The sequence below is a fragment of the Falco peregrinus genome, chromosome 1, assembly GCF_023634155.1.
Source record: "Falco peregrinus isolate bFalPer1 chromosome 1, bFalPer1.pri, whole genome shotgun sequence".
Classification (NCBI taxonomy): Eukaryota; Metazoa; Chordata; class Aves; order Falconiformes; family Falconidae; genus Falco; species Falco peregrinus.
Window position 1 is genome coordinate 108,278,832 of NC_073721.1, and position 24,745 is coordinate 108,303,576.

General features: G+C 43.1%; 1 protein-coding gene across 3 annotated transcripts; it reads right to left on the bottom strand.

The window, feature by feature from the left end:
• Positions 1 to 534: 534 nt before the first annotated feature.
• LACTB (lactamase beta) lies at positions 535 to 11,777 on the bottom strand. 3 transcript variants are annotated; one of them, XM_055806589.1, is made up of 6 exons: positions 11,403 to 11,777; positions 10,734 to 10,800; positions 8,328 to 8,518; positions 7,636 to 7,972; positions 5,755 to 5,920; positions 535 to 3,442 (listed from the first exon to the last, which is right to left on the bottom strand). In XM_055806589.1, the coding sequence occupies exons 1-6, from the start codon at positions 11,634 to 11,636 to the stop codon at positions 2,899 to 2,901; spliced, it is 1,539 nt and encodes a 512-aa protein (XP_055662564.1). In that variant the 5' UTR covers positions 11,637 to 11,777; the 3' UTR covers positions 535 to 2,898. The 3 variants fall into 3 exon arrangements, with proteins under 3 accessions (XP_055662564.1, XP_055662573.1, XP_055662581.1); XM_055806598.1 differs by lacking the exon at positions 11,403 to 11,777 and adding an exon at positions 11,221 to 11,240; XM_055806606.1 differs by lacking the exon at positions 11,403 to 11,777 and adding an exon at positions 11,162 to 11,185.
• Positions 11,778 to 24,745: the final 12,968 nt, after the last annotated feature.

The following is a 24,745-nucleotide window of genomic DNA, read 5'->3' on the forward strand; positions in this document are numbered from 1 at the left end:
CCAAAACCTAATACTACAAGTTGTTGCATTTGCAGATGTTTTCAGTTAATTCAAAGTGAACACGTGCAATTACCAGATGCAAAAAGTAGGTTTTTGATACAGAAATAGATGCACCAATTTAGTATACATGCCTTTTAAAAGTACAGTGTTATGTCAGTGCCATACAGTCTTTTCACAATAAAGGTTAATTTAAGAGCAGGTTTAACATGAATGCTGCTCTTAATTGACCAGTTTCCTGCACTTAATGCCAGTCTGGCAAATAAGTGGTTTCAGCACAAAGATCCAAGTGGCAATATTCATTCACTTGCGACCTGAATACATGTGCTAAGGCCAGATTGATTCTTAGTCTCCCTTATCTCTGCCTTCTCTTCCTCCACCCTAAAAGATAGGAACTCATGATTAATTAATACCAAATCAGAGAAAGTCAGTGACTCGTGTTGTTCCAGGTACTAGAAGGTGAAAGTTAAGACATCATACCATCTCCTATATTGTACACGTGACAACAGACTTTTTTTAAAGAAAAAGCCTTAAGATAAAGGAAATACAGTTTAAAGAACATGGTATGTATATAAAATGTTAGTGGCTAAACATATTCTATGAGGGGAGTGAGATACTGTTGTTGGTATCTTGGGGTTAGAAAAGCCTTAAACACTTCTTACTGTTACTCACTTTAGTACATTCTTCAAATATTTTACATTTATTAGCACCTGGTCATACAAACACAAGCGTAATGGTAAACCTATGCCTTCTACATTCTGAATCTTTGTCTAAACCCAAACACAGTCATCAGTGAGTGAAATATGTCTTCTCTCAAGTATGCAAAATGGTTTTAAAGAACAATAAATACCATTTGCAAAACAGGTAAAACATACTTTTCTTGTACGGTGCAAATCCTAAAGTAAGCGATACTTTTCAAATTTTCTATACTTAAAACATTGTATTTGGTCTGTTTCTACTCATGCCTTCCTCAACACGAAGACAACTCATAACTACTTAACTCATGTTCCCTGCATAAAACAGGTAATGACTTCTACTGCTGCATGTTTCCCCAGCTAGTAGATGCTCTCGAGACCTGGGAAAAAAAATGTTGCTATTGTAGAAGATGCTCATCTCCAGTACTTCTGCATTGGAACTGTCAACAGTATCAAAGACTTCAGTGGAAGAGTAGGTAATTTATTGCCTGGCCAAAAGAAAGTTTGTTCAGAAAGGTTCTCTCTGTCGTCTCTACTGATTTGGTATTATTGAGAAAAGACAACCCGTTATTACTGAATAAATAAAGTGAAGTTTTGGTGAGTGGGCTGAAAAAGCAAATAAATAGTTTAGGTGTAAGCTTTTAGTGTTTTAAGGCACCAGAATGATTATAATTATGAAGAGTACTAAACCAGTCCTACTAGCTTCAATTAAAAATGTAGGGAAAACACTGACACCTCAAAACACTAAATTTCCCGATTTGTCAGTCTTAGGTTATAGATGTTACCGTAGGCATACTGGGAACAGAGATGACAGCACACTGTTTCATCACAGGGCAGGTAACGATGACAAAGTTAATGCCAAAAGCACTAACATGGGAACGAGGCAGGTAAGGCTGTCCTCTGCTAGCTGTTACCCAACACGTCTTGTTCCTTAAATTCAAAGAAGCAGAGCTGCTGAACAGTGCAGGGACAGAAGCGTTCAAACCTTTCCTGAAAGGTATTTCGGTTTATCTCAGCCTGGAAATACTGTCTGATGTAACTGCAGGGGAAGAGGGATAGGGGTAAATCCTGGAGACCTTCCATGCCATTATGAAATACATAAAATTAACATATTCAGATGTTACTATATTCCTATAGTAAAACTGACAATCAGAAAATGCTTCTTTGGAGCTCCATCACAATTTCTTGTTTGACCTCAGGTCTCCCAATGGAAAAAAGGATGGTTTTCAAAAAAACCCAACAAAACTCTCAAAGTCTGTGAAGACTTCTACTGCAGGCTTCAAGCATGGGCTTTGAATTTTTTTTTTTTTTTTTTTTTTTGAGTCATTTGAGTTCCTAACTCCTATATCTAAAGGAATATCTACATTACAGAATACAGTGCCATTTCTGGCTACCGAAATTAGCACGTGCATCATTCGAGAGCTCAACATGTTGTGCTATTTGGGCATACCTGGCTATGGAAAGAATACCCACACCTCACAGTAAACGAGTCTCACACATTCTCTGTGTCCAATAAAAACAGAAGAGAGGACATCTAAATGACAAAAAGGTTTTTACTTATATTGCTCTAGCTTCATTCTTTTCTAATTCTTAACAATCCAAGCTCTGACAAAAGTGTACTTCTGGTATCAATCCACACTCTGGAGGTAGCTTCAAGATTTGGGTTTTGTTGGGGTTTTTTTGCTTTTTAAGCAAGTAAGAAAAGCGCTACATGAAAATATAAAAATCAACAGTAAACCCATTTTCCTTTATCATGTGATACTGAACAGTTTTGGCAGACTGGAACTGTGAGAATAACAAATTGTCTGTGTGTGCTCAAATCAAGATGTGAAATTTTTCAAAAGTTTAACATTTAAGGTAACTGGTTCTTGTACTTCTTGGTGCAAGAAACCAATGCTAGGTTTTTTTCAATCTTGCTCACGTGCTTGACTGGATGACAAAAAACCTGTTAATACGATGGTCATTTACACAGGTACTACAGCAAGTCAGATTTAACTGTTACATTCTACTGTTCTGTAAATTACGAACTTCCCTGAGAGATGAATTCTAGTTACACATAAGTTTAGCACCACTAGCAGAAGTTAATTAAGTGAATTTTGAGGCTTTTTCTTCACATATTCTTGGTGAACTTGGAGTCCAATTACACCCGTCTCTATTTGTTTTTTGTGTTTTAGTACAGTGAGTTCAGTTACACGTGCCTCTTTTTCTAATCTATATATTGGGCCCATTTTTCTTTATCAAACTCCCTTGCAATCTTTAAGGCAGTGCTGTTGAGGGAAACCGATTGCATATTACAGATAATACTAACGATGACTCCTCTAGGTGGTGTCACTAGCCCAGTACCTAGAGCTTCAGAGTCCAGCTCCTCAGGAAGAATGAGGAGGACACTGCTTGCCCCCACGGCACCACCCGTATGAGATGCATAGTGTCTCTGCTGTCTGCAACAGCCACATTGTTGTTTTTTCTCTACTACAGCCCAAGCCATTGCATATTTACCATCCCTGTCCCACGACACTTCTGTTTTTGGCACTGGGGTCCACATCATTGCGACTGTGTCTGGTTTGAGGTACCCAGGAAGAAGTTTGCAGTTATTTTTTTTAAACTGTCCAGCTTGATAACTGTACAACAAGGCATTTCCAAATTTCAGAAGGTCACCTACTGACGAAAGAAAGCCACCGCCAGCCCACTTGTAAGAGTTGTCCACATACGGTGCGTTTACCAGCCGTCCCTTTTTGTTGTAAACGTAACACCTAGAATTCAAGAAAATTCAACTTGTCATTCTCAGATACTATGCACAAGTGTTTTAAGCTGCCCTGCCTTTAAAGAGCAAACTGAGCACATATTAGCTTGTTCTCATGAAGCTTTAGAAATTTTTAAAATATATTCTTCTTAAATACGTTTGTTGCAGAAAAATCAACAGGAAATTCAGATGGGAAAACAAAAATTAAGGTGACTTCCTAGGTTAGAAGCTTAGGTTCAGTAAAAGTAATATTCCTGCTTACTCACAAGTTGGAGATGGACAAAAACCTGTATGTCAGCCAGCACAGGATTTTTCCTAAATCCCTGTACTAGATTTAAAATGTTTTAAGAAAGAGGAATCCTGCAACTGCCCCATGATTATCAGACACTGAGCTGAAATTTCACTGAAGCTTTACATAAGCACTCCGAGACCATCGTTTCCATTTACGACCGATTTCCCCCCACTGCCCTACTACAGCTCCCACATACTACAACAACTGAACATTCCGGAACTACTAAGAAAAGGGAGAAGCATGAAAGAGTCTTGCAAAGCCTGTCATTAAAACACAAATTAGAAACTACTAACCAGAATTGCTGAACAAACCACACAACAGGAGCGCAGACTGAACTGTGCTTTTGAAGAAACCAGTCCAGTAATGGCTTGACCGATTTCATGCAACACATGAAAAGAAATGCTGAATAACTACAGTAACTACATACTCCGGTGAATTTCAGCCTTTGGCCTTTGGACCGCAAGAGGTCCCTGGAGTACTTTGAGAGTTGTGAAAAGGAACCACACCAAAAAAATAAAGGGGGGGGGGGGGGGGGCACGGGGAGCAGGGCAAGCCCACTATCAGATGGTACAGAGATACATTCCCTATCTAGTCTGCACTTCGATTGGAAAGCTTTTAGGGAACTTCTGAAGGCCATAATACTGAAAATCGGATGTTGAAGCCAAGGAAGACAGACAAATGGTCCAAGGCTACCATCGACTGCCAGTGACTCTATCTCTGCGTCCCTGGAGTACTTTTTTTTTTTTGATCACAATAAAACCTGTTACAAAAATGCTGAAATGCTTGAGTTACACCTCTAAAAGATCTGGAACATGAATTTTTAAACATTTTCATGTCAAATACGGTGTAACCAAACCATTAAAGAAGGCACAACATGGCAGTATATTCTAGTTTGAGGCACCAAGCTTTTTGTAGAAGCGAAACCATCACATTAGCATTGTTTTGCTTAACAAGACATAGCCCATAAAAAGACCCCCACAACCAGCATCTGTCCCAATTCTTTCATCCCTACTATATTTCAGTTTACAGAAGGGTTAATATACACACATACATTTAAAAGAACTTGACTGTATAAGCTTGAGAACTTGTAAGAGCATCCCTAACATCCACATCAACAGCACAACCTCTGAAAATTTGCAAGCAAAATAAATACCAGCACAAAGCATCTCAGAATATAGCACTAAAGCTATCCCTAAAGCAGTGCAAACTGTTCAGTGTGTCTGCACACACACACTTTAAATATACACTTCTAAGTACTATAAACTTGGGATTCACATGTTCATCACCATTTTCATTCTTTGAGAGGATTTTAGAAGCCAAACTTTTAAAAAGCTTGAGTCTCATTTTCATGAGACTTTTTCCATAGCCTGCTTTTGTGATTCAGTTAGAATTCTCGTGCACCGAAGTTTAGCAAGTGAGTCAATAAATCAATTTCAGAGCCCAGACAGGCAGGTCAACAGAATAAGACTGGAGAGAAAGACAAGAAACTCTACCCCTTATTTGATTATCCAATCACACAGATTTATTTGGAGGTTTTTGTGGTTCTTTTTTTTTTCTGTCTTGGTTTGTTTTAAGTTAATAAAAAGAAATCAATTGGTAAAGCATGTTCTGTGTTAAACAGAATTTTAATCCTGGTTAAAATTGATACTACAATTTAATTTATGAAAACTATACGTTACTGTGAAACTATTACAATTACATGGTTTGCATAATATACTGATTTTTTTTAAGAGTTCCAAGGTAATGATATATTCTAACATAATCACTTTGCTACTCCTTTATTTTACTCTATTTACACTTACCTGCTTATTTGTACCCCAAATAAAAGCAAACTTGAAAATCACCCCTGCTACTCCCCCCACATATACTCTTATAACAAGCAATACTTATTTCCTATTCTGTAATTTTGCATGCTAATTACAGACCAATACCACAAGGCTGACATAAAATCAGTTATATGATTTGGCTTAACATAGACAGAAAGAGCAACAATTGCTGTGGGGAAAAAAAAACATTTCATCCTGGTTTACCTTGCTCTGTTATATATCATTGCTTCATTGTCATCTAGTACAGTCGATAGCATATCCAAATCACGGAACATTTTTAGCATATAATCTGTAAATTTTTGTCCTGAAACTCTCTCCACAACAGCACTTAAGAGAGTAAAGCCATACGTTGAATACAAGAACTGACTACCTTAAAGAAACACAATGAGAAAGGGCAAAAGACAGAAGTTAGCTGCACAATGCTTCTATTTTATCTTTCAGATTCCATTTAAGTAACCACATGTGCAAATAAAACTATATCTAGCAATGAATAATCAATTAAAAGACTCCTGCTCCACCCCCCTTTTAATATGGTGTGAATCATAAGCTGATGATACTGGACCCTGGAATTTCTGTACGGCAGGCAGACACAGATGCTTCCCAACTGCAGGTAGCTCAGAGAACAGGGTGAAAGAATTTTCAGGGATCTGCACGTACAGCCAGGTTTCATGACGAGACGTGAAGACTGACATTTAACACCCTTTCCGAAAGATTTACCACCCCAGTTCTAACAAGGCTGTCTGGATTTGGAAAGCTGAAGTAAACCTTGAAATTACTCTTAAAAGACACTCATCTACCAAGACTTGTTCGGGTGTCTATACCTTAGAGACCAAAAGACACAGGTAGTACTCGCTTAAGGTTTTCAAAGGTCTTGATCACTTTTGTCATAATGTTTCTAGTTCTTGTTTTCTAGCTCTAGAAGATCCAGAAAGATTATATGAACGCTAATATACATATTATTTAAGACAACGTAATTTACAAAACAATGTCTCATTTTTTAAAAATCTCATTCTTGCGCTAATGCTTTTTATGAAACATCTACATCAAGCAACTGCTGAACTGCCTACAGTCTAGACAGACCTCTTACTTGAAATGGTTCCTAGAACTCTCCAAGATGGTAAGTGGTTAACTTCACCCCCTGCCCACCCCTCCCTCTTTAAATGCACATTATATACCGTGTGCATTTATACATCACTTATATTTATCAGCAAGATGTATCATTTGCCTGTTAACCCAACTCATTTAAAACTTAGACCTGAAGTTCCTCAGTCCTCTCCACAATTAACTTCTGGAATTCCAACAAAAAATAACCTCAACAATTCTGTGATTTTGTGGTCTTTCTGTAAAAAGTTTTAGCTGAGGTTTAGTGCTTCACTAAAATATTTTGCTTTTTGTTCACACCTAGAAGGCTCAGAGCATGAACAGAGGAAGTATCTACAAAATATTTTATAAGTGGATACTAACAATTTCGTTACCAAAATTACTGTCTGCTTTAGCATTTATAAATTCAGTAACTTGTACGTTTTATAGCACTTGCTGCATTATTTGCAGCTCCTGCAAAAAAGTCTTATTTCTGCCTGAGATCCCACTTTCTCTCTCCCCTGCATGATCTAGGACTTTTTTTAATTACCAGTGAAGTCTTGGTTACATCCCATTTTAAACCTGCTGGATTATGGTGCAGACACACTATTAGAAAGTATCTACATAAGCATAATCTTTAAGTTAGAAAATTAGTAAAGATATCTATAATAGAGTGTTATCTAAAGCTGAACTGATAAAATCCTGATCAGTTCAGTCTTGAAAGTTATGTCAGTTTTAAGACAATTACATGACCAGATAGTTGGTGCAGAACAGCCCAGATATTTCTCTGTTGAGCTTTTAATGGGGCACAGTAAGAAAAAAAAAAAAAAAAAAAAAAGAAAGGAAAAAAAAAAAGGGAGGGGGGTGGCGGGTAGAGGCAGAACAAACCAAATCCCCCAAACAAACACTCTTTACTGGACTCTCTACCTTCACTGCATGTAAAACAGTTTGAAACAAACATTTCACCAGAAGAGCACATTTTGGCCTACACGACTAGAAACTCACCTGGTTTAAAGAATAAAGGATCATTTTTAAATATCTTCAGCGATTCAATCACACTTTCAAATTTTTCCTTCAAATAATACTCTTCTTGCTCAAATTCCTTGTCTCTCCTGCCAGGTTTTGAATTTCGGCTTTTTACTTCACCTTCGTGTTCTTTCCTCGGCTTGACAGGATCAGCCTTCTCAATCCCTTTGCCTTCTTGTTCTTTATCCCGATTGGGTTTTGTTAGTTTAAATGCTCTGTTTGCTTTTTCCTTTTCTTCCTTTACTTTTGTAATATCTTTTTCATAGTGACGAATCCCACTCAAGTGTGACACTAACAGTCTTGTAGTAATAGCAACCTAGAAACGACAATATTGAAATGTGAGCTCTCTTCTTTAAAGATACCATGCGCACTAAATCACCAGAAAAGTAAAATTCAAGATGACCAGGAACAAAGATACAAGACCTTTTAAGTATCATGTATTAAACCCAGTTAAAATATATACATGTATGCGTGCACACTACAGACTTGATGTCAACCTGAAGATCCACATTTCCAGCGTTGCTTTTTCGAGCAGCAAACATCAGTACTTGTCTAAATGCCTTTTGGTGTCTTACAGGAATAGGTCCAGATACAGGCACCTGTACACTTAACAGCTGTGCAAAGACAGGAACAAAAATCCAAAAAAGTATTACCAATAAGCAATTACATACCTTTTCACCCTCGTAGACTTTCTCTGGAAATTCAGGGACATACTTCTGCACTGGGGCATCTAAATCCAGTTTCCCCTCTTCCCACAATTTAGCAACAGCCATCATTGTAAGACACTTGCTAATACTAGCAATTCGCATGATCGTCTCTGGTTTACATACTACACGATTCTCTACATCAGCATAACCCAAACCTTTAAGAAAATCAAAACACTGTAGTAAATATTTTGCATAGAGACATGACGAATGAATTATGTTCAATGAATTAGATTTACTGGCTCCTTAAAGTATTTTTCCTCTAACTAAAATGGGACCTGAAACATTGGATTATCCCTGCTCCTGCCTCAATTCAGTTAAAACCATTTTAATGTAGTAGGAACAGCTAATCAAAGCCCATTGTACTGGCCAATTGCATCCCAAGTTATTACAACTACAAAACAAGCCTAATGATAAATGAGATGGAAAATTAAGACCGAAATGACACTCCTGAGATCAAACATCCAATGTAGAAAAACTACAGGGACCAAAATCTGGACTGTAAAATAACTGACCAATAGTCAGAAATACTCCTTTTATTGTTCTGAATTAATAGTTGAAACGGTAAAGGGTCTTATTTTATCAATACAGAAACTGAGAAAGGAAGCCACTCACAAACTCACAGCAACTACCTAAGCTGTAAAGTTTCACAGAACAGTGTTGTTATACACTGTGTTTCAACATCAGTTGGCACGACTTCAATTAAAAGACAGCTTATTAGCCTCTATACCAGTCTTTTCTCATGTAACTAAGTCACAAGTCTGGTAGCAAGAACTGGAATTAATAAGGCATTATCAAGCTCCCATACTGGTCTTCAGTTTGAGCTAGTGCCAAAGAAACTGCAAGCGACGCTGCAGCAGTAAAAGCAATGAAATGCAGCGATGACGTATCTGCAGTTCTCAGCGCAAGCAGGGCCTGCAAGCAATGCGTGTGTCTCTGTATAAAACCGTAGTCTAATAACGAACCACTCAGGAAAAAAACCTTGCCAAAATACAAGGAACAAACCAGATGATGTGTCAGTTGCCCACGATCCTTTCTTTTACGTAAAGCTGGCACTCGAGTGCTCACACGGTGCTTGTGAACCCAGACGCTACACTCCTGTGTGAAAATAATTTCCAAATCTCAAACCACCCTCCTGACCCTAGCAAGAAAGCAGGTTTAGTCCCATGGTCACAGAACACACACAACTTCCACCTGTTCCTATTTTCTTCTCCTGGGAAGAAGGGAGGAGGACAAGACGAGCCAGAAGCCTGCTAGAGCACTGCCACCCACCTCCCCGCTGCCCCGCTCGGGGCAGTGCTGTCCGAGCCCGCAGCAGGGGACAGAATGCTCAGCCTGGCTGCTGGATCCGGCAGTCCCAGTGACAAACTACAACCCTGGCACTAGTGCCATCAGGCACTTCCCTGCCCGTCAAGGACGGGATTCTGCACAAGTCTTACAAAATCATCTGCTTTTATTGCTAGGTGATTTGAGACAAAAAAAAGCTATCTGACTCAAGAAAGTCTGTGATCAATTTGTAGCACAATTTTCTTATTAGGCCACATTACAAAAGGTACCAGAGGCTCTCCAATTCACTGCCGTCATGATGAAAGAGAAATGAAAACCTGTAATCAGCTTTACACATATATAAAAGTTAAGGCAACAACAGACTCTCAGATGAAAGTTAGTAATGATCTCGCTTACAAAGATTTTTTTTAAATTAACTTGTTAATGAAATACACTGGCATTTACTACTACAATTTGTCTAAAACCCACAAAACACATTATAAAAATCTTTCTGAAAACAAACACGCAGTTTGGTGGGTATGTTTTTTTTTAAATACACATCAAATGTCTACATGATATGAGCCGTACTAACAGACTCTCTTTAAAACTAAACTGTGTAACCAGAAAAATCACTTGCAATTCTGTTAGGCTGACACCTGTGAGCTGCTCCTCAGCCCACAAATGGGAGCCAGCGCACCTGATGCCAGCCAGGATAATGGTGACTAGTAATTTATTAACTAGTTGCCATGGGCAGAGCAGCGCTTCACCTCCTATGTACAGCCCTGCCAGACCACGAACGGCTGTATGCCTAGAGTACAAGTACATCCAAGGGCCAACCTAAAAAAATCAATGAAAAAAAGATTCTTAAAAATGAAGTTGAGATATACTAGCACATTTGGGAAGTTAATAAATAATTGATTCCCAGAAATTATTGAAGTTTGGTGAGGAAAGCATCACTTCATACTCCCGAGGCACCTGCTTCTGGCCACTCTCCAGAGATGGGACATCAAATGGATGAAATCCCAGCCCAGTGCGTCCAAATTGTTAATTTTTAAACCATCCATCGCTTCCCAACCGCCACACACAACTATTACCCCGTATACTAACCTTCTGACCAGACCTCTTTTCCATCTACAGAAACTCCGACTAGTATACCCGGGATTCCTGCTTCATCCTGTCACAAAACCACACAGGCGACATTAAAAAGGGTCAAACCCCTCCCCCAGACCCCAGCGCTGCTGCAGCAGGCACGCGGCTGCCACGGCGTCCCTGACCACAACAATCACGGACACACCGTCATTTATCTCATTAAATTAGCGATCAGGACGCGCCAGAAATACTGAACAGAAACAAACCACCACGGGCTGCACGCGACACGCCAACCGCCCCGCCCAGCAGCAAGCGGGGTTTAAAAGAGGCCTCGGTTAGATTTGCACAGCATCACTTTTTAAACACCCCCACCCCCCCTCAGCCCTTCTCCCCCCTTTCCACAGCCCCCCCGGCCCCCCCTGCCCCCCGACACCCCCTTCCCGCACCGAGTTGGGCCCGGCCGGAGGCGCCCGCGGGAACCGCGCTCCCAAGGCGGAGAACGAACCATTCCGCGAGGCGGGGGGGGGGGGGGGGGCAGGGGAGCCCCGGCACCTCAGCGGGCTCCGCCCCGCCCCGCGCCCCCGCGTCCCAGGGAGGCGGCTGGCGGGCAGGGCGAGGCGCAGGGGAGGGAGGTGCCGGCTCCCGGGAGCTCGCACGGCCGGGACCCCCTGCTCCCCGCCCGCGCACCTTAATCCTCCGCAGCAGGTCCCTGCTCCTCTCGATGGCCGCGCCGAAGCCCCGAGGGGGCGGCAGCGCGCTCGCCTCCGCCGCCTGCCCGCCGTCAGCCTTCACTCCCAGCGCCAGCCCCAGCGCCAGCCCCCAGCCCCAGGGCCGCGCTCCGGCACCGCCGCCCCCCCGCCGGGGCGCTGGGGGCCGCCCCGGGGCCGCCGCCCGCCGCAGGGCCCGCGCCAGCCCGTACATGGCTGCGCCGTGCCGGGTGCCCGCCAGGCAGCCGCAGCCGCTCCCGAGCGCTCGCTCGGCCGAGCTCCGAGCGCATCGAGCGCGGGCAGCCGCTCGCCTCCGGGCGCCGCGCCGGCTCGGGGCGAGCGGGGCCGGCAGCGGGACCCTCCCGGCGCAAGCGGCTTCTCCGCGGGCTGCATCAGCTGCGGGCTGCATCAGCTGCATCAGCTGCGGGCTGCATCAGCTGCGGGCTAAAAGCGGGCTCAGCCTGCCGAGCCGCCCGCCCCGCGCCCTCGCCGGGGCCGGCCGCCGCCTCACGGCACGGCCCTGCGGCCGCGGCGGGGCCCGCGCAGGGCGGCCGGGCCTGGGCCCCGCCTCAGCGGCCTGCACTCCCCCCGCTGCCCCACGCTCCCTCCCGCCAGGCCAGGGAAGGCCGTTCTCAGCCGCTTTGCTTATTTAAGCACCAAAAGCCACCTGTGCGTGCAAATGCAGTGACAGGCAGTACCTGGTAACAGGCAAATCCCTGTGAATCCCGCCCAAACCCTTGAGAATCCTTAACAAGAATGGCTGGAAAGCGCTGTCCCTCCGGTGGGCACTGGGAGCCCCCCGGCCGGCTCAGCAGAGCCTGCCCTGTCTCCCGACGGAAGCCAGGCTGTAAGCTGGGTTTCACCAACACTTCCATCGCACTGACATGTGAGAAGGACAGCGAGGAGCCAAAGGGTGCCTCGAGCCACGGCGTTACTTCTGATCTTAAATCTGCAGCAAATGATGGTGGGATCAAATGGGGGAAGCCTGCTGCTGAATGGATGCCAGGCAGAAGTGAAGCAGGGCAAGCTAGGCTAACACCAAGATAAAAGCCTTTAACTGCAAGATGAGCATATTTGACCTAGGTTAGTGAGGAATGACTTACAAATGTTGACTTTTCCAATGCTGGTTCTAGAGCCTGGTTTCAGCCTACAGCAGTGCCGAGAGCACAGCATTCGCTCACAGAAATATTTTTTCCACATAGCTGCTCTCTTTAGAGACTGCAGAGAGAGAACAGTGCCCTCCAACTGGCGCCTTTAATCTCAAAACCTTTCTCATATCTGGTCTCCAATAAACTTCTAATAGTTCTCTTGAATGATTTGAATGTTGACTGAGCAGCAAGCTAAAAAGATGGAAGAGTGACCAAATAGGGATGATATTACTCGAGAAAGCAGAAGCATCAGTGCATCAGCAGATCCAGATTGACAGGTAGGCAGCATGTCAGTTAGATCCGAGTTCCATCCAAGGATACACCCAATAACGAGGACTCTTGCGAGCTTTGTTAGGTGGATGAGTCTGCAGATTTGGGATCTTCACGTCAGCCTTCTGTGACAAAGAGACCGTATGTGCCTAATGCAAAGCCAGATCCAGAGCCACTCAATGCTGTCAGTGGAAATGTTAGTCCACATGTCTAACTGGAGCATCAAAATATCTTCATTACTATGAAGGTACTCAGGCATTCCCCTTCCTCTATGTCATTGCTGTGAAATTAGTAATTGCAGTGATGCTAGAGCAGATGGTGTTAGGTCCAAAGAAGGTTAAAAGAAGCCCTCAGTTAACAGCTAATTTCAGTCTTTTTTTAGCACTCTTAATGCGCTTCTTTTGGATTTCAGGCCACTCAGTCCAATAGTTTTAAGTGCAAGAGGGGAGGACAGGGAGGGACTAGATTATATAAACTAAGTGCGCTGTGGTCCAAGATGAGTAGAAGATTCTAGAGGCAGTACCAAAAGCAGCAGAGCCCTTGGCGTACTATGGAGAGTGCCGTGGTGTCTGACCAGTGGAGAAATAATAGCCTTTCTTGTTTACTGTTCAGAGTCAGTCCTCTCACGGGAATGCCTTAGGCTGGGCTGTTCTAAGGACCTTAAACCTGCAAATCCCAGAGAGACTGACCGGAACGTATCATTACTTAGCAATGCAGAAAGCTTTTTGTGCAGAAAGCCCCTGGTGCCCAGTGTGATAGACTGTGCAGGGGGGTGCCATTTCTTTCTTGGAGGTTTTCTGGGGTGTTTAGACAGTGACTTAAAATCCGATGTACTCATGTTGAAGGATTCTTGAACAATAGCTAACAAACTTTAATGATGGCCACTCCATAAATGTTACAGATGTCGACAGAGAATACAACAGCTTAAAAAATGCAAAATAATGAGCCATACTGGTAAGTGAAAATGGGGAGTCTGTCCTTTTAGAACTCCACGTATGCTCTGCTAGGAGAAAATTTTGAGATGCTAATTTAGGGAGTTCAATCTCCTTCATGTCCAATGATCTCAAAACCTGCAGGATTTGGAAGGAAGTCAGGCCAAATAGCTTTCATGTGTGAAGTCAAATGCAGACCAGATGCTACACTTTTCACTGCAGGCATTTATTTCTCATTAGTATTTTCTCAATAAAACTCCGTTGCTTATCACAGTACAACTTCATACCCAAGTGGTACAAGATGCTGTATTTACTTTCCCATAACTCATTTTCACTGTGTTAAACTGTCTCTGGGAGTGTTTTGCAGCAGGATTCTCTGCATTCTTACATTAACCTGCTCAGTAGGAACACTCTTTGGCATCACACTTTTGAATGGGCCTAAGCCAGAAACGGATCTTGCCATTTTTCTGATTGCCTTGGTGAAGAGCTTTGTGTTAAATCCAGTAGCACAACGTGGGCTGCTGTTGTATGCCTCCTCTAAGCTGCTGGTTTTGTTTAACTTTGAGTTGAGGTATCAGGCTTATAAGATTTTGAGAATTTTCTGCTCCCACTGATTGCAAGGGAAAATGAGGATAGCAAGCACAAGGCTAATCCAATTCTAAATTTAACCAAAAAAAAAAAACCCCAATGTTTTTCTTCTGTCACGGTCTATCAGTCACTTAGAAGTATAGGCACAGACTCTCAGCTGTAATCCATCTTTCTTATGTAACACAGCCAGAAAAGTCCATCTGGAGCCCCCTCTGGCATAGTGGAAAAACCCTACTTGGTTTAGCACTAAACCAGCTGACTTTTCCTCTACTCTGCCTCCTTACCAAGTTGCACTTTGCAGATTTGAAAAGCCTGTGTGAAGAAATATGCCTTATTCAGATAATAAACAATGATGCCACATGATGGGTCTCTTGGCAAAGCGAGGTTGTGCTCACTCACCTCAAGGCGGGCCAGCTTTGGAGTCTCACCATCAAGAATCCTTTAAGTCTTCATAGCCTTTGAGTCAAACACCAAAGGCTCAATAGCACCAGGCCTTAAACCAAAGTGTTTATGTATCTTCCTAGTGATCTAGCCCTTGCAGTCATACGCTCCTGTGTTCACTGTATTTTTCATCGTGCTGTTACCATGTGAGCTGGGTGGTCGGTAGCTTTTATACTGTTCTGCAGTGATGTAGCCCACCACCAAAAGGTCTAATATGCTCATTCTGCTGCTGGTGGTCAGCAATATGTGGAAACACCAAGTATTTGCAAATCATGATGCTTCATGAGTATTTCCTAAAACGTGACTCTTTAAAAAAAAATAAATCTACAGGCATTTCAAAAACAACTTGGTCAGTTCTGTCAGTCTTCCTCCGTTTCTGCAAGTGCTTTTGTGGATCCTGGTGTCTCAGCGATGTTTAACAGATGCTATGGCTGTTCCAGCCTGTAGATCTGGACTTTGATCTCAGTGGTTTTGCTGTGGTGATCTCATTTGCTTTTCTAGCTCACCAGCATGGCAAAATTCTACAGTGACATGCCCCTAAATTTAACATTTCCATTGAGATTGAAAAGATGGGTAATATTTTTAACAAACAACAGCTAAGGTCTGAATGATAGGAGACAAGTGATGCCCATTAGTATTCCCCTGATAAAGGGCTGGTCAGTTCTGAAATAATGAGCCAGCTCTGCTCTTTCATCCTGTTAAATACCATTTATAATGGCCAGAGACCCGAACCTGAAAGCTTGCAGGTTGAGTTTGTAGGAAGGGGCTTTTAAAAATTTAGGAAGTAGCAGTGTAAAGAAACTTGTTTGTTTTCTTTGTTCAAATTTATTGTGAAGCAATGAAATGTTCCATTAATCCAACGGATTCCAATTATTCCAACTGGATTCCAATAATTATAATTAAGACTGTAACATTTGTAAAGACTTCTGGATCTAAAAATGTTGAATCTAATGGAAAACAATTAACAGACTAAAGCTAAAATTGTCAAAAAGGACTGTCATTTATATTTGTGCTAATAAAATGAAGAAAAATAGGAAAGCAGCAATTAAAAAACATTACCTGTTTGTATGCATAGATATAGGGGAAACTGATATTGATGGAAAATGCGAAGAGTAAAGGGATATTGATTCCCTTGATCACACCTGACATTTCTACTCTCAGTATAGGAAAGATTTAAAAAACCGCAAGTTCTTTCTGAATTTGAAAAGACGGTAAATAAAGGAATGTTAGTTGTAGAGAGAAACCAGGCTTTGCTTTCCCTCCCTCTTTTCAGAAGCTATTTCATTTATTGGAGGACCAAGAGACACTCTTCATTCCCCCCTGGCGCAGAGTGTTCGCACAGTAGATGGCAGCCAGAAACCTCAGCACCTGGAGCAGCTGTTAGCAGGGTGGTTCCTGCAGTGCCATCTCTCTCGGGGCCATCAGCGTGGCTGACCTGGGTTGTTATTACCGATTCCTCACCTGTGTACGGTTTTTGTTTGGTCTTGGTCGGCACAGCAGTTTCAGAGTATTGTTATTTGCTGATCAAATACGGTAACACCTGCGTGTTTACAGCGTACGTTCCATGTCAGTACCAGCACTAACCCTACCAAAGGGCACCAAGAACGTGACGGTTGGACCCAGCCATACAACTAGGCACACCTTCCCCAAAAGGTACATAAATAGGTGCGTACTCACAGCTTTAAGATTCAAATATTCCCTGGGTTGGTTTTTTATTATTATTTTATTTTTTTTTCTAAACTAAGGTCACAGGTGGGTGAATTCTCCAACAACTGAGCTGAGAAACACTAATCAGGAACAAATCTTTAAACATGTAAGATGTCTCGACCAGGAGAAAAAGCAGCATTAAAAATAATGCTGCGGGTCTTTAGACACTGAGATCAACACGTTCATGATCAGCTCTGCTTGATCTATGATTCAGATATTTGTTAATCTTCACTTCTTGAGTAGGCTTAGTTAAACATGATGTAATTTTCTACACTACACAGGAACACTGGTGCTGTTGTGGTCACACCAGCAGCACAGTAGTGCCATGTCCATGTCCCCATTGCAAGTTGCCAGACAGGGCAGCTGTGGTTGTCCCCAACTGGGAGCCTGGCAGGGCTGGCCCTGCCCTCCAAGCAGCAGCTCACCTACCTGCAGACTTACACAGCACCATAGGTTGGCAACTTTATGTATTTTTTAACTCCAACACCCCCCCCCCCCCCCCCCCCCAAAACAAAAGCAACTCTTTATTTTACTCCATTTTCCTTCTATACTCAAGATGTGTCACCTGGGGATTGTTTACTTTCAATAAAATACAGTATGGAAGAGTTGATAGTCCCACATTGTTACTGCCTTAGTTTTATAAGTTGCATGCAGTCTGACACAGTTCCTAGAAACAACAGGATGGGAGTTTGCGAAATATTTTGCATGTCAGGGAAAGGAATGCTGAAAAGATCATGCTGTGGTTACAGACCAGCCAAAGGGCACGCACGTTTCTTTTTCTTCTTTGCAAAAACATTAATTTTGAAACTCCAGTTTCTCAGTGGTGATTTCCTCATACTTTTAATTCAGGCCTGCTTTAAACCTCTTGGGGCTCAGAGGAAAAATAATTGTCACCAGCTGAAAGTAAGTAGGGAAGGAACATTTGAGAAACACATCAGTGTAAATAAAAAATGAAAACCATCACACACACACACACACGGGAAAAAAAAAAAAAAAAACAAACAAAAAAACCCCATACAGAATTATTTCCTGTTTTTCCTGAAGTTATTCTCCAGGCAACAATCTCTTCTGGTAGAAAACGGAGCACAGAAAGAACTGAACAGTGTTGTTCCTGAGGCTGGCTTCACATTTATCAATAGAATTCAGTTGCTGCGTGTAACCTTTTCCCCCTCTCCACTTTCTCCCACTCAGGGGGTAAAGGTACAACACGCTCTGGGAGCCGGCGGCTTGCACAACCACCGCCACGCAGCGTGGCAGGAACCAGGCAGCATCAGTGCCTTTCACTTTGCTGAGTGTCTCTTTTCAGACTGACATATGCTGCTGGAAAAAAAAGTATCAAATCATGGAAGGTGTAAAACACCTAAAAGATTAAACATATTAACCATATGGCTTCATTCTGAAGCTCGTACGCCCGAAGATACAGCTATGAAGCGCAGGTGCTTAGGAAAGCTTTCCATCTTGCTCTGGGAAGAGCTCCTCACAACTGGGTAACAACTACCTCTCTTTCCACCTTTCTCCCCCAAATATAAAACTCAGCGAAATGAACACGTCCCAGACAACTGTGCACCAAGAACTGTGGCAGTGAGAACGACTGCCCGACACTGAGCAACCTACTCGGGAGAGAAGTGGACCAGGCAACGGCATTCAGACATCCTGATGGGCCAGGGTCGAGTGCCACCTCCACCGCACGTGTCTGCAAGTCAGGAAAAAAAAGCAACAGGTACGTTTGCTTTGACCGACAGAGCAGCAGGAGGAAAAATGTGTTTCCAGGTTTTGTACGTGAATCTTCAGGCATACCCCTGTGTGAGGAGTACAGTCCTGATTGCATTTACTGTCTTTATCTGCTTTTCTAGACAGAAGACTCTAGAGCCTTCTCAGTAGCTATTCTAGCAATTTTCCCAAACCATTCAAATTATTTGATGCTCCAGCATGTGTTTTTCCTGGTAACTACTGCACAAGCAAATGCTTCTCTGCAGTTCACATCAAATACTCATCCAGCTATATGTGCATGCTGGTTGCCAGCCCATTTTCCACACATTCACTGCTATGACTATCCGTTCTAGTGTGGTTTCACCTACCTGTGCTGCAATTGCCCCTTCGTTTCACTCTGCAGACATGTTCTGTGCCACTAAAAATGCTCTTCGTGAGAACTGAGCACAGATAGCTTGAGAAACTGCACAGGCTAGTAAAAAACAGGAAAAGGCCTCTTATCAAATTAGTAACATCTCGGATATTTGGGTGGAGGCATTTGGCACTGGGCTCACATATTCTTATGGGGGCGAGTCCACACATACTATAAACTCCATTCCTTTGCTTAGTATTATTGTTCCCAAGTTGAGGCATGTTTCCTCTAAAGATGTGCAAGTGCACAATTACTACATGCTACACAGATCAGTAAGGAAGGATTTTACTCCATCCCCTTTCCATACATGTAAAATAAGAGTAAATCAGGTGAATGGCATTTACACGGATTTGTGCCACAGTAGCATCACTTCAAAAACTAAAGTAGGTATTTCTTTTGTACCTTTGCATGCAGAGCTATGGGAAACAACTAAGAAAATCTGAAAAACTTCACTACTGAGGGAAGATGACCACCTGAGATGACCGACCTCTGCAGTAAGCACTAAGTGTGGGACAGTTTGTCCCTCCTGCCACTTGGAATAACCATCAGCCACTTGAATTGGAAATACTATCATTTATTTCTTTGAGCTTGAACAAAACCAAAACCATTTCCACATTTTAGATGCTATACATACTTCCTGGTATATAGCAGTGTATGCCAGACACACTTACATACACTTCACTTAGTTATGCTTTAGTGTGATTAACATTACTCAGTAGAACAGTTTTACTACCCGCATACTCAATCTCGATGCCTGCCACTCAGCCTGGATTCTTTTTATCCCTCCACCTCCAATAAAACCAATCTTGCAGTGCGAAGGTAAGCAAGGTATTGATGCATCAGAAGAGGCTCAAGCTCAAGGTGTACTGATGCTGGAGGGGAAGCTGTACTCTACTTAATGGATGACGACACTTTTTTCAGGTGGTGTAATGAAAGCTAACAAGTTCGTACTCGAACTGATGCCTGTCAAATTTAAACAACAGGTGTGAGAAAAAGAATTTCTTACATGGACACCTGGTGCTCTTGTAAATTCTCAAGCAGGAAAAAAAATAGAAATGAAGAGCAATCCCCAATGTTGTCTGAGAAATATATCTGCAATTGAAACAAAGTAACACGCTTAGTTTTGCTGTTGGGGTTGCAGCAGAGAAAATATTTTCTTCATTATTGCTTCAAAGGCAAAACAGACATGGGGAAAAGAGGAACAGAGAAAACACATTTCAGAGCTTTCTGGTTTTACTGTAGTTTAAGTAGGAATTATGCAATCTCCTGCTTTCAATGCAGTATGCAGGCGTCCTACTCAGATCCAAAAGCACTGCTCAGCACCCTCACTGGGGACAGCCGTTCGGTTTTTGAACATACATACCAAATGTCACAGCAGCTGAAGACCCAGCAGCTTTGACGCGAGGAGAACTTCTCATTGTGCAATGACTGTGTAAAACTCAATTCTACAACACTGAGGCTCTGCTCTAATGGAACTGCTCTAATGGAAAGGCTCAGTCAAACAGGCAGGCGTTAGCTTATCCATGTACTCTATGTATGTGTATGGCTACGGTTGTACATGCCATTGTGTGGTTTAGTAAAATGCACTTCCTGAAACCAGCTTAGCTAAAAGGACACGAACCACGACACAATCTGCCCTCACTTTAAACCTGGATTCTATTGATTTTCCGTAATTGAATCCAAACTGTTAATAGCAAGTGATTCACAAAAATAATGGATCCAGAGTAAACCTGTCCTCCGAGTTCTTTTGCTAGCTGTAGCATTCCTAACGCTAGCAGCACGCACACTGACGGGGAAGCGGAGGGAGGAGTCAGTAACTCAATTGCTCAAAATGGCAATAATCTCTGCTTCTCCTCCACAGACAGACATATAAACTCATGTGCTTCTTATTTCGATTTACAACAGTTAAGTCTCGGCACAGAGTGCCTCCCATGGATTACCAGCCAGTGTGGGTCCCTTCAGCTGCCTCTTGGATCCACAGTCCTTCCCACCCAGTCGTTAATCTCCAGGAAATGCCTTGCACTCAGACGTGGCTACATGTGAATGTAATAAAAGCACACACGCGTTTGCTACGTGTTTGCTAACTGCTGAAAAGCAGCAAAAATGGTGGGTTTGTCTTGTTGGGTTTTTTTGGGTTTTTTTAATGTGTCATGATTTCCTGGTTAAGGTAATTGATAATAAAGTCATAGCATAAAGAAATTTAACCCAGGTTCTCCTGGTGTGGCAAGAACCACCGAGAGAAGGGACTTTTATTGATTTTTGCTGGAAAAGCTCCTGCACATTGTACTTTAAACCCTGATGAGGGTGGACAGAGCATTTGCTACCACCTGGACTTTGCCAGCCACCTTCCTCTGTGGCAGAGGAATGCAGTGGCTGCAGGAACACAAGCAGTGGTTGCAGGAGCAGGACAAGGCGTACCTGCACAGCACCCGTTCAGAAAGGGAGGAGTCATTCTTCTGTACATCACCTTCTCTGTCTGTACCCTTCCGACTGGCTTTTAGCCCCTGTGCACAATTTGATCTTACTGTTTCCCTTTTAGCTGCATTCTTGCCTAGTTCATTTTTTCTGGACCGCCTGCCCAAATTACATCACCCTTTTAGCCTATTTCATAGTCTATGTCTGTACAATAAACCAGTAAGGAAGAAGTACCGCAATCCAGATTCAATGGAAAGAAGTCTGGCAGGCTCCTCCTTGCTGGCTACAGAAAACCATATTCCAGGAAAGATTCTGAAGCATTTTCCCAGGCTATTTCTCCAACTAGTATTCTTGTCAAGAGAAACATGCAAACTATCGGTGGACCTGCAAAGAAATGCTCTATTTTTACACTGGAATCTCACACAGATCTCCATGTTAACATCAATACCAAGGTGTCCTAAGCCAGTTAAAACAACTTACCAGAGCTTTGCAGTTTCACCTTCCCGATTATTCTTCCACAAATTCTACTGCGGAGACACCAGACCTGCACCACCTTCCTCGGTGGCAAGGCCATCCCCCACCAGGTGTTACACCTCTGCAGGTTTTACCCAAAGAGACACCGTTTGCTGTGAGCTTCAGCTGAGACTGAGCACGCAGAAATGCCCGGGAAGTGTTGGTGTGAATCTCAGGGCAAAAAATGAAATCATCAATGAAAGGAATAATCCTGAGAAGCAGAACGTGGTCAGGCTCCAGAACAGAAGGCATTCGAAATACTTTGCAGGATCATGGCCCCAGGCATATTTCATCCCTTTATACCAATGATTCATATAAGCTTGCTGTACACAAACAAGAGAAACGTTCCCACAAGCATGCGTGCCAGTGTGTTAGAACATGACACGTGGTACCGTCGCAGCTAGGTCTGCAGCACTTGTTTGGCTTTTTTTGTGTTGGCTCTATTTCTTTAATGAAAAAAATGCTGCTTAATCTGTACCCAGCCATTCCTCAAACCAGCAAAGAGACAGGAAAAAACCAGTGCTGAGGTGCCCTTAAAGTCCACGATACTCAAATAAAAAGTACTATATCATGATCCTTTCATTTCAGCACATTACGAGTCAAGCAGCAACCAACGGGAAGGAGCAGTTTTTTATGTCTGTAAGACTTCTGTCTGCTTCTGTTTCCTATTGTTTCTGCTCTCATGTAAATTAAGTAACCGGGATATCTGGATTGCTCACTAAACTGCTGTCATTGTGAGGGGTGGCCTGCATTTATGCAATTCTCAGCAAGAGCTTATGAATTGGCAAGGCTATGACTTACAGAAAACTAGACAGGTTTGCAACTGAAGCCAAGAAGATTATGCAAACTTGTCCAGATTTTCCATACCTTGGAAAGAATACAACACACGCTGAAGAAAGTAAGTTATGCAGCTTCCCTCTATTAAAAGGAAGTATTTCTGTGTGCATTTTCAAAAAAACTCCATGAAGATAAAAAGCATTATCCTTATTTTCTCTACTGCTTTAACCTTTTTGTTGCAATTCCCACTTAATCTTTCACTGATACTCCTGTTTTATTATTTAAAAACTCAGAAATTAAAAAAACCCCAACAACAACAAAATGAACAGCCGAGGGGAAAAAAAAAAGACTTTTTTCCCCAAGCGCTGAGCCATGTAAAAATTATCCCCCTTACGCTGTCCCTGTCCCCACCTTGTTTTTCAGTGTTTTAGTTGGCTAATCACTTTCTTCTTTTGCTGCCACTAACAGACATTACAGCAGCCGTAGACAGCCCAGCGTAACAGATACTCCTGCAGCACGAACAGTTCAGCGACCTGTTACCAACTTAACCCAGACTGTGAGCGGCATCAATGACAGTAGAATTTGGTCACTGTGTGTAATACTTTACAGATTCAGATGTCTCACTCAGGTGCTAGAGCTCTGAGAGGCAGCGCTCTGTAGATGTAGGGTACTGCTTTAGCCTTGCTTCTTGAAGAAAAGGGACTTGCATGTCATTCTTACCTCTGTCTCTCATTCCATTCAACAACTCTTGGACTGACTGACTGGTTTGGACCACATTGAACTCTAAAAGGAAAATTACATTTCTGCAAGTTTTGTGAGTGTAAGGAACCACAAGGATGGTGCACGCCTACGAGCATCCCAATGGCAGGCAAGGCACACCCCACAGCATGCCTTGCATATCATTAGACATCAGAGAAATCCCATGAGGGAGCAAGAGACAACACAAATGCCTCAGTATCTGGAAAAAAATTCATTGCAAGTTGACAACCAACCAGGAGACGTGAATCCGCAAGAAGGCAGGTTTTGCCAGTTCTGGTGCTCTCAGAACTACTCATTTCACTGGGAGAGGACAACTCGCAATATGACCAAGACAATTACATAGCATGGCTACACAGTAATGGTGTATCTCAAACTGCCAAATGCACTTTTGCTTTGGAGAAAAGGGTGAGTAGCTCTTCAAAACAAGACACATCTTGAGAAATGATGCAGCGTTCTGTAATGTAACAAATTTTTAGAGTTAACATGTCGGACAAAGTAGCTGCAGGAAGAAATTCCCATTTGTTTGGAACAGGGTTGCATCAGAGCCCTATTTTTTTTATGAGCCAATGCTTTCCAGCTTCGGAATTTTGTCCGATTAGGCACTGCATGCAAAGGCTCTGTGATGGGTAGGGTTGTGGCTTAGGAGACACAGTAGAAACAGATTTTCCTGCTACAGCAAATACCTCCATATGCCTATTTAAGTGTCTCTTGCTAGTCAGCAAAAAATGCCACTTGGTGTGATTTACCAGTATGTGTGCTGCTGCGTTCAGCTCTCCTTGGAACTGGAAAGCTTTTATTTACCTATTATGAAGCTTTATGGATTCATCTGCAACAGCGCACTTTGGGCAAGTCTGTTCTACAAACAGCTTTTTTTCAGATTAATTCTTATCTCCTCACTTGCACATGCTTGCTCTATTAATGATGACATGATCTCACTAAGAGACATTAAAACCACAGCTGCCTCCTTACCCTTACACACAGTACGAGGTGAATTCACATTCCTCAGACCACAAAGCAGCTTGTGGCCTCCCAGAAATCAAGCTATTTTAAGCAGCAGACAAAAGGTCTGACCTCACTCAGACACACCGTTCAGGACCCAAGCGCAGACCACAGGACCATGCAGGCAATCCAGCGGGGCAGGCAGCACGCGCGGCTGTGCGAGGCTCGTGGCCCCGCGCCAGGGTCTCCTCCGCCTGGCTCCCAGCACAGCCTCGGGCTCTCTGGGTGGCCTTGGGCCCTACCCCGCGCGGCAGCTCGGGTGGGAAGCAGCCCTCCGGCCTCCAGCCGCACCCATCACCACCACCAGCACACGGAGGCTTGAGCTGCGAGAGCCCCGCTTCCTGATTTTCATCCTTGTGCTGAGGAAGGAGAAAGGCACAAGAGTAACTTACCTGTGAACAGCGGTTACCTGGAGCGTTACGCGGCTGGCCTCCAATACGAGCTCAGGGCGCTGCGGGAACCTTGTAATGGGTTATTTTGCTCCCCAGAAACACTTAAGGGAAACGTGAAGCCAGGGATCTCATCCTTTCCATCCAGGACAACCTGGCAGCAGCCAGTGAATCACGGAAAAGCTTGTAAAGTTACAGAGTTCTCCTTCACAGCACAATCAAAGCAAGCCAGAGACTCACACCAGCACCTCTCCCCTGACTCC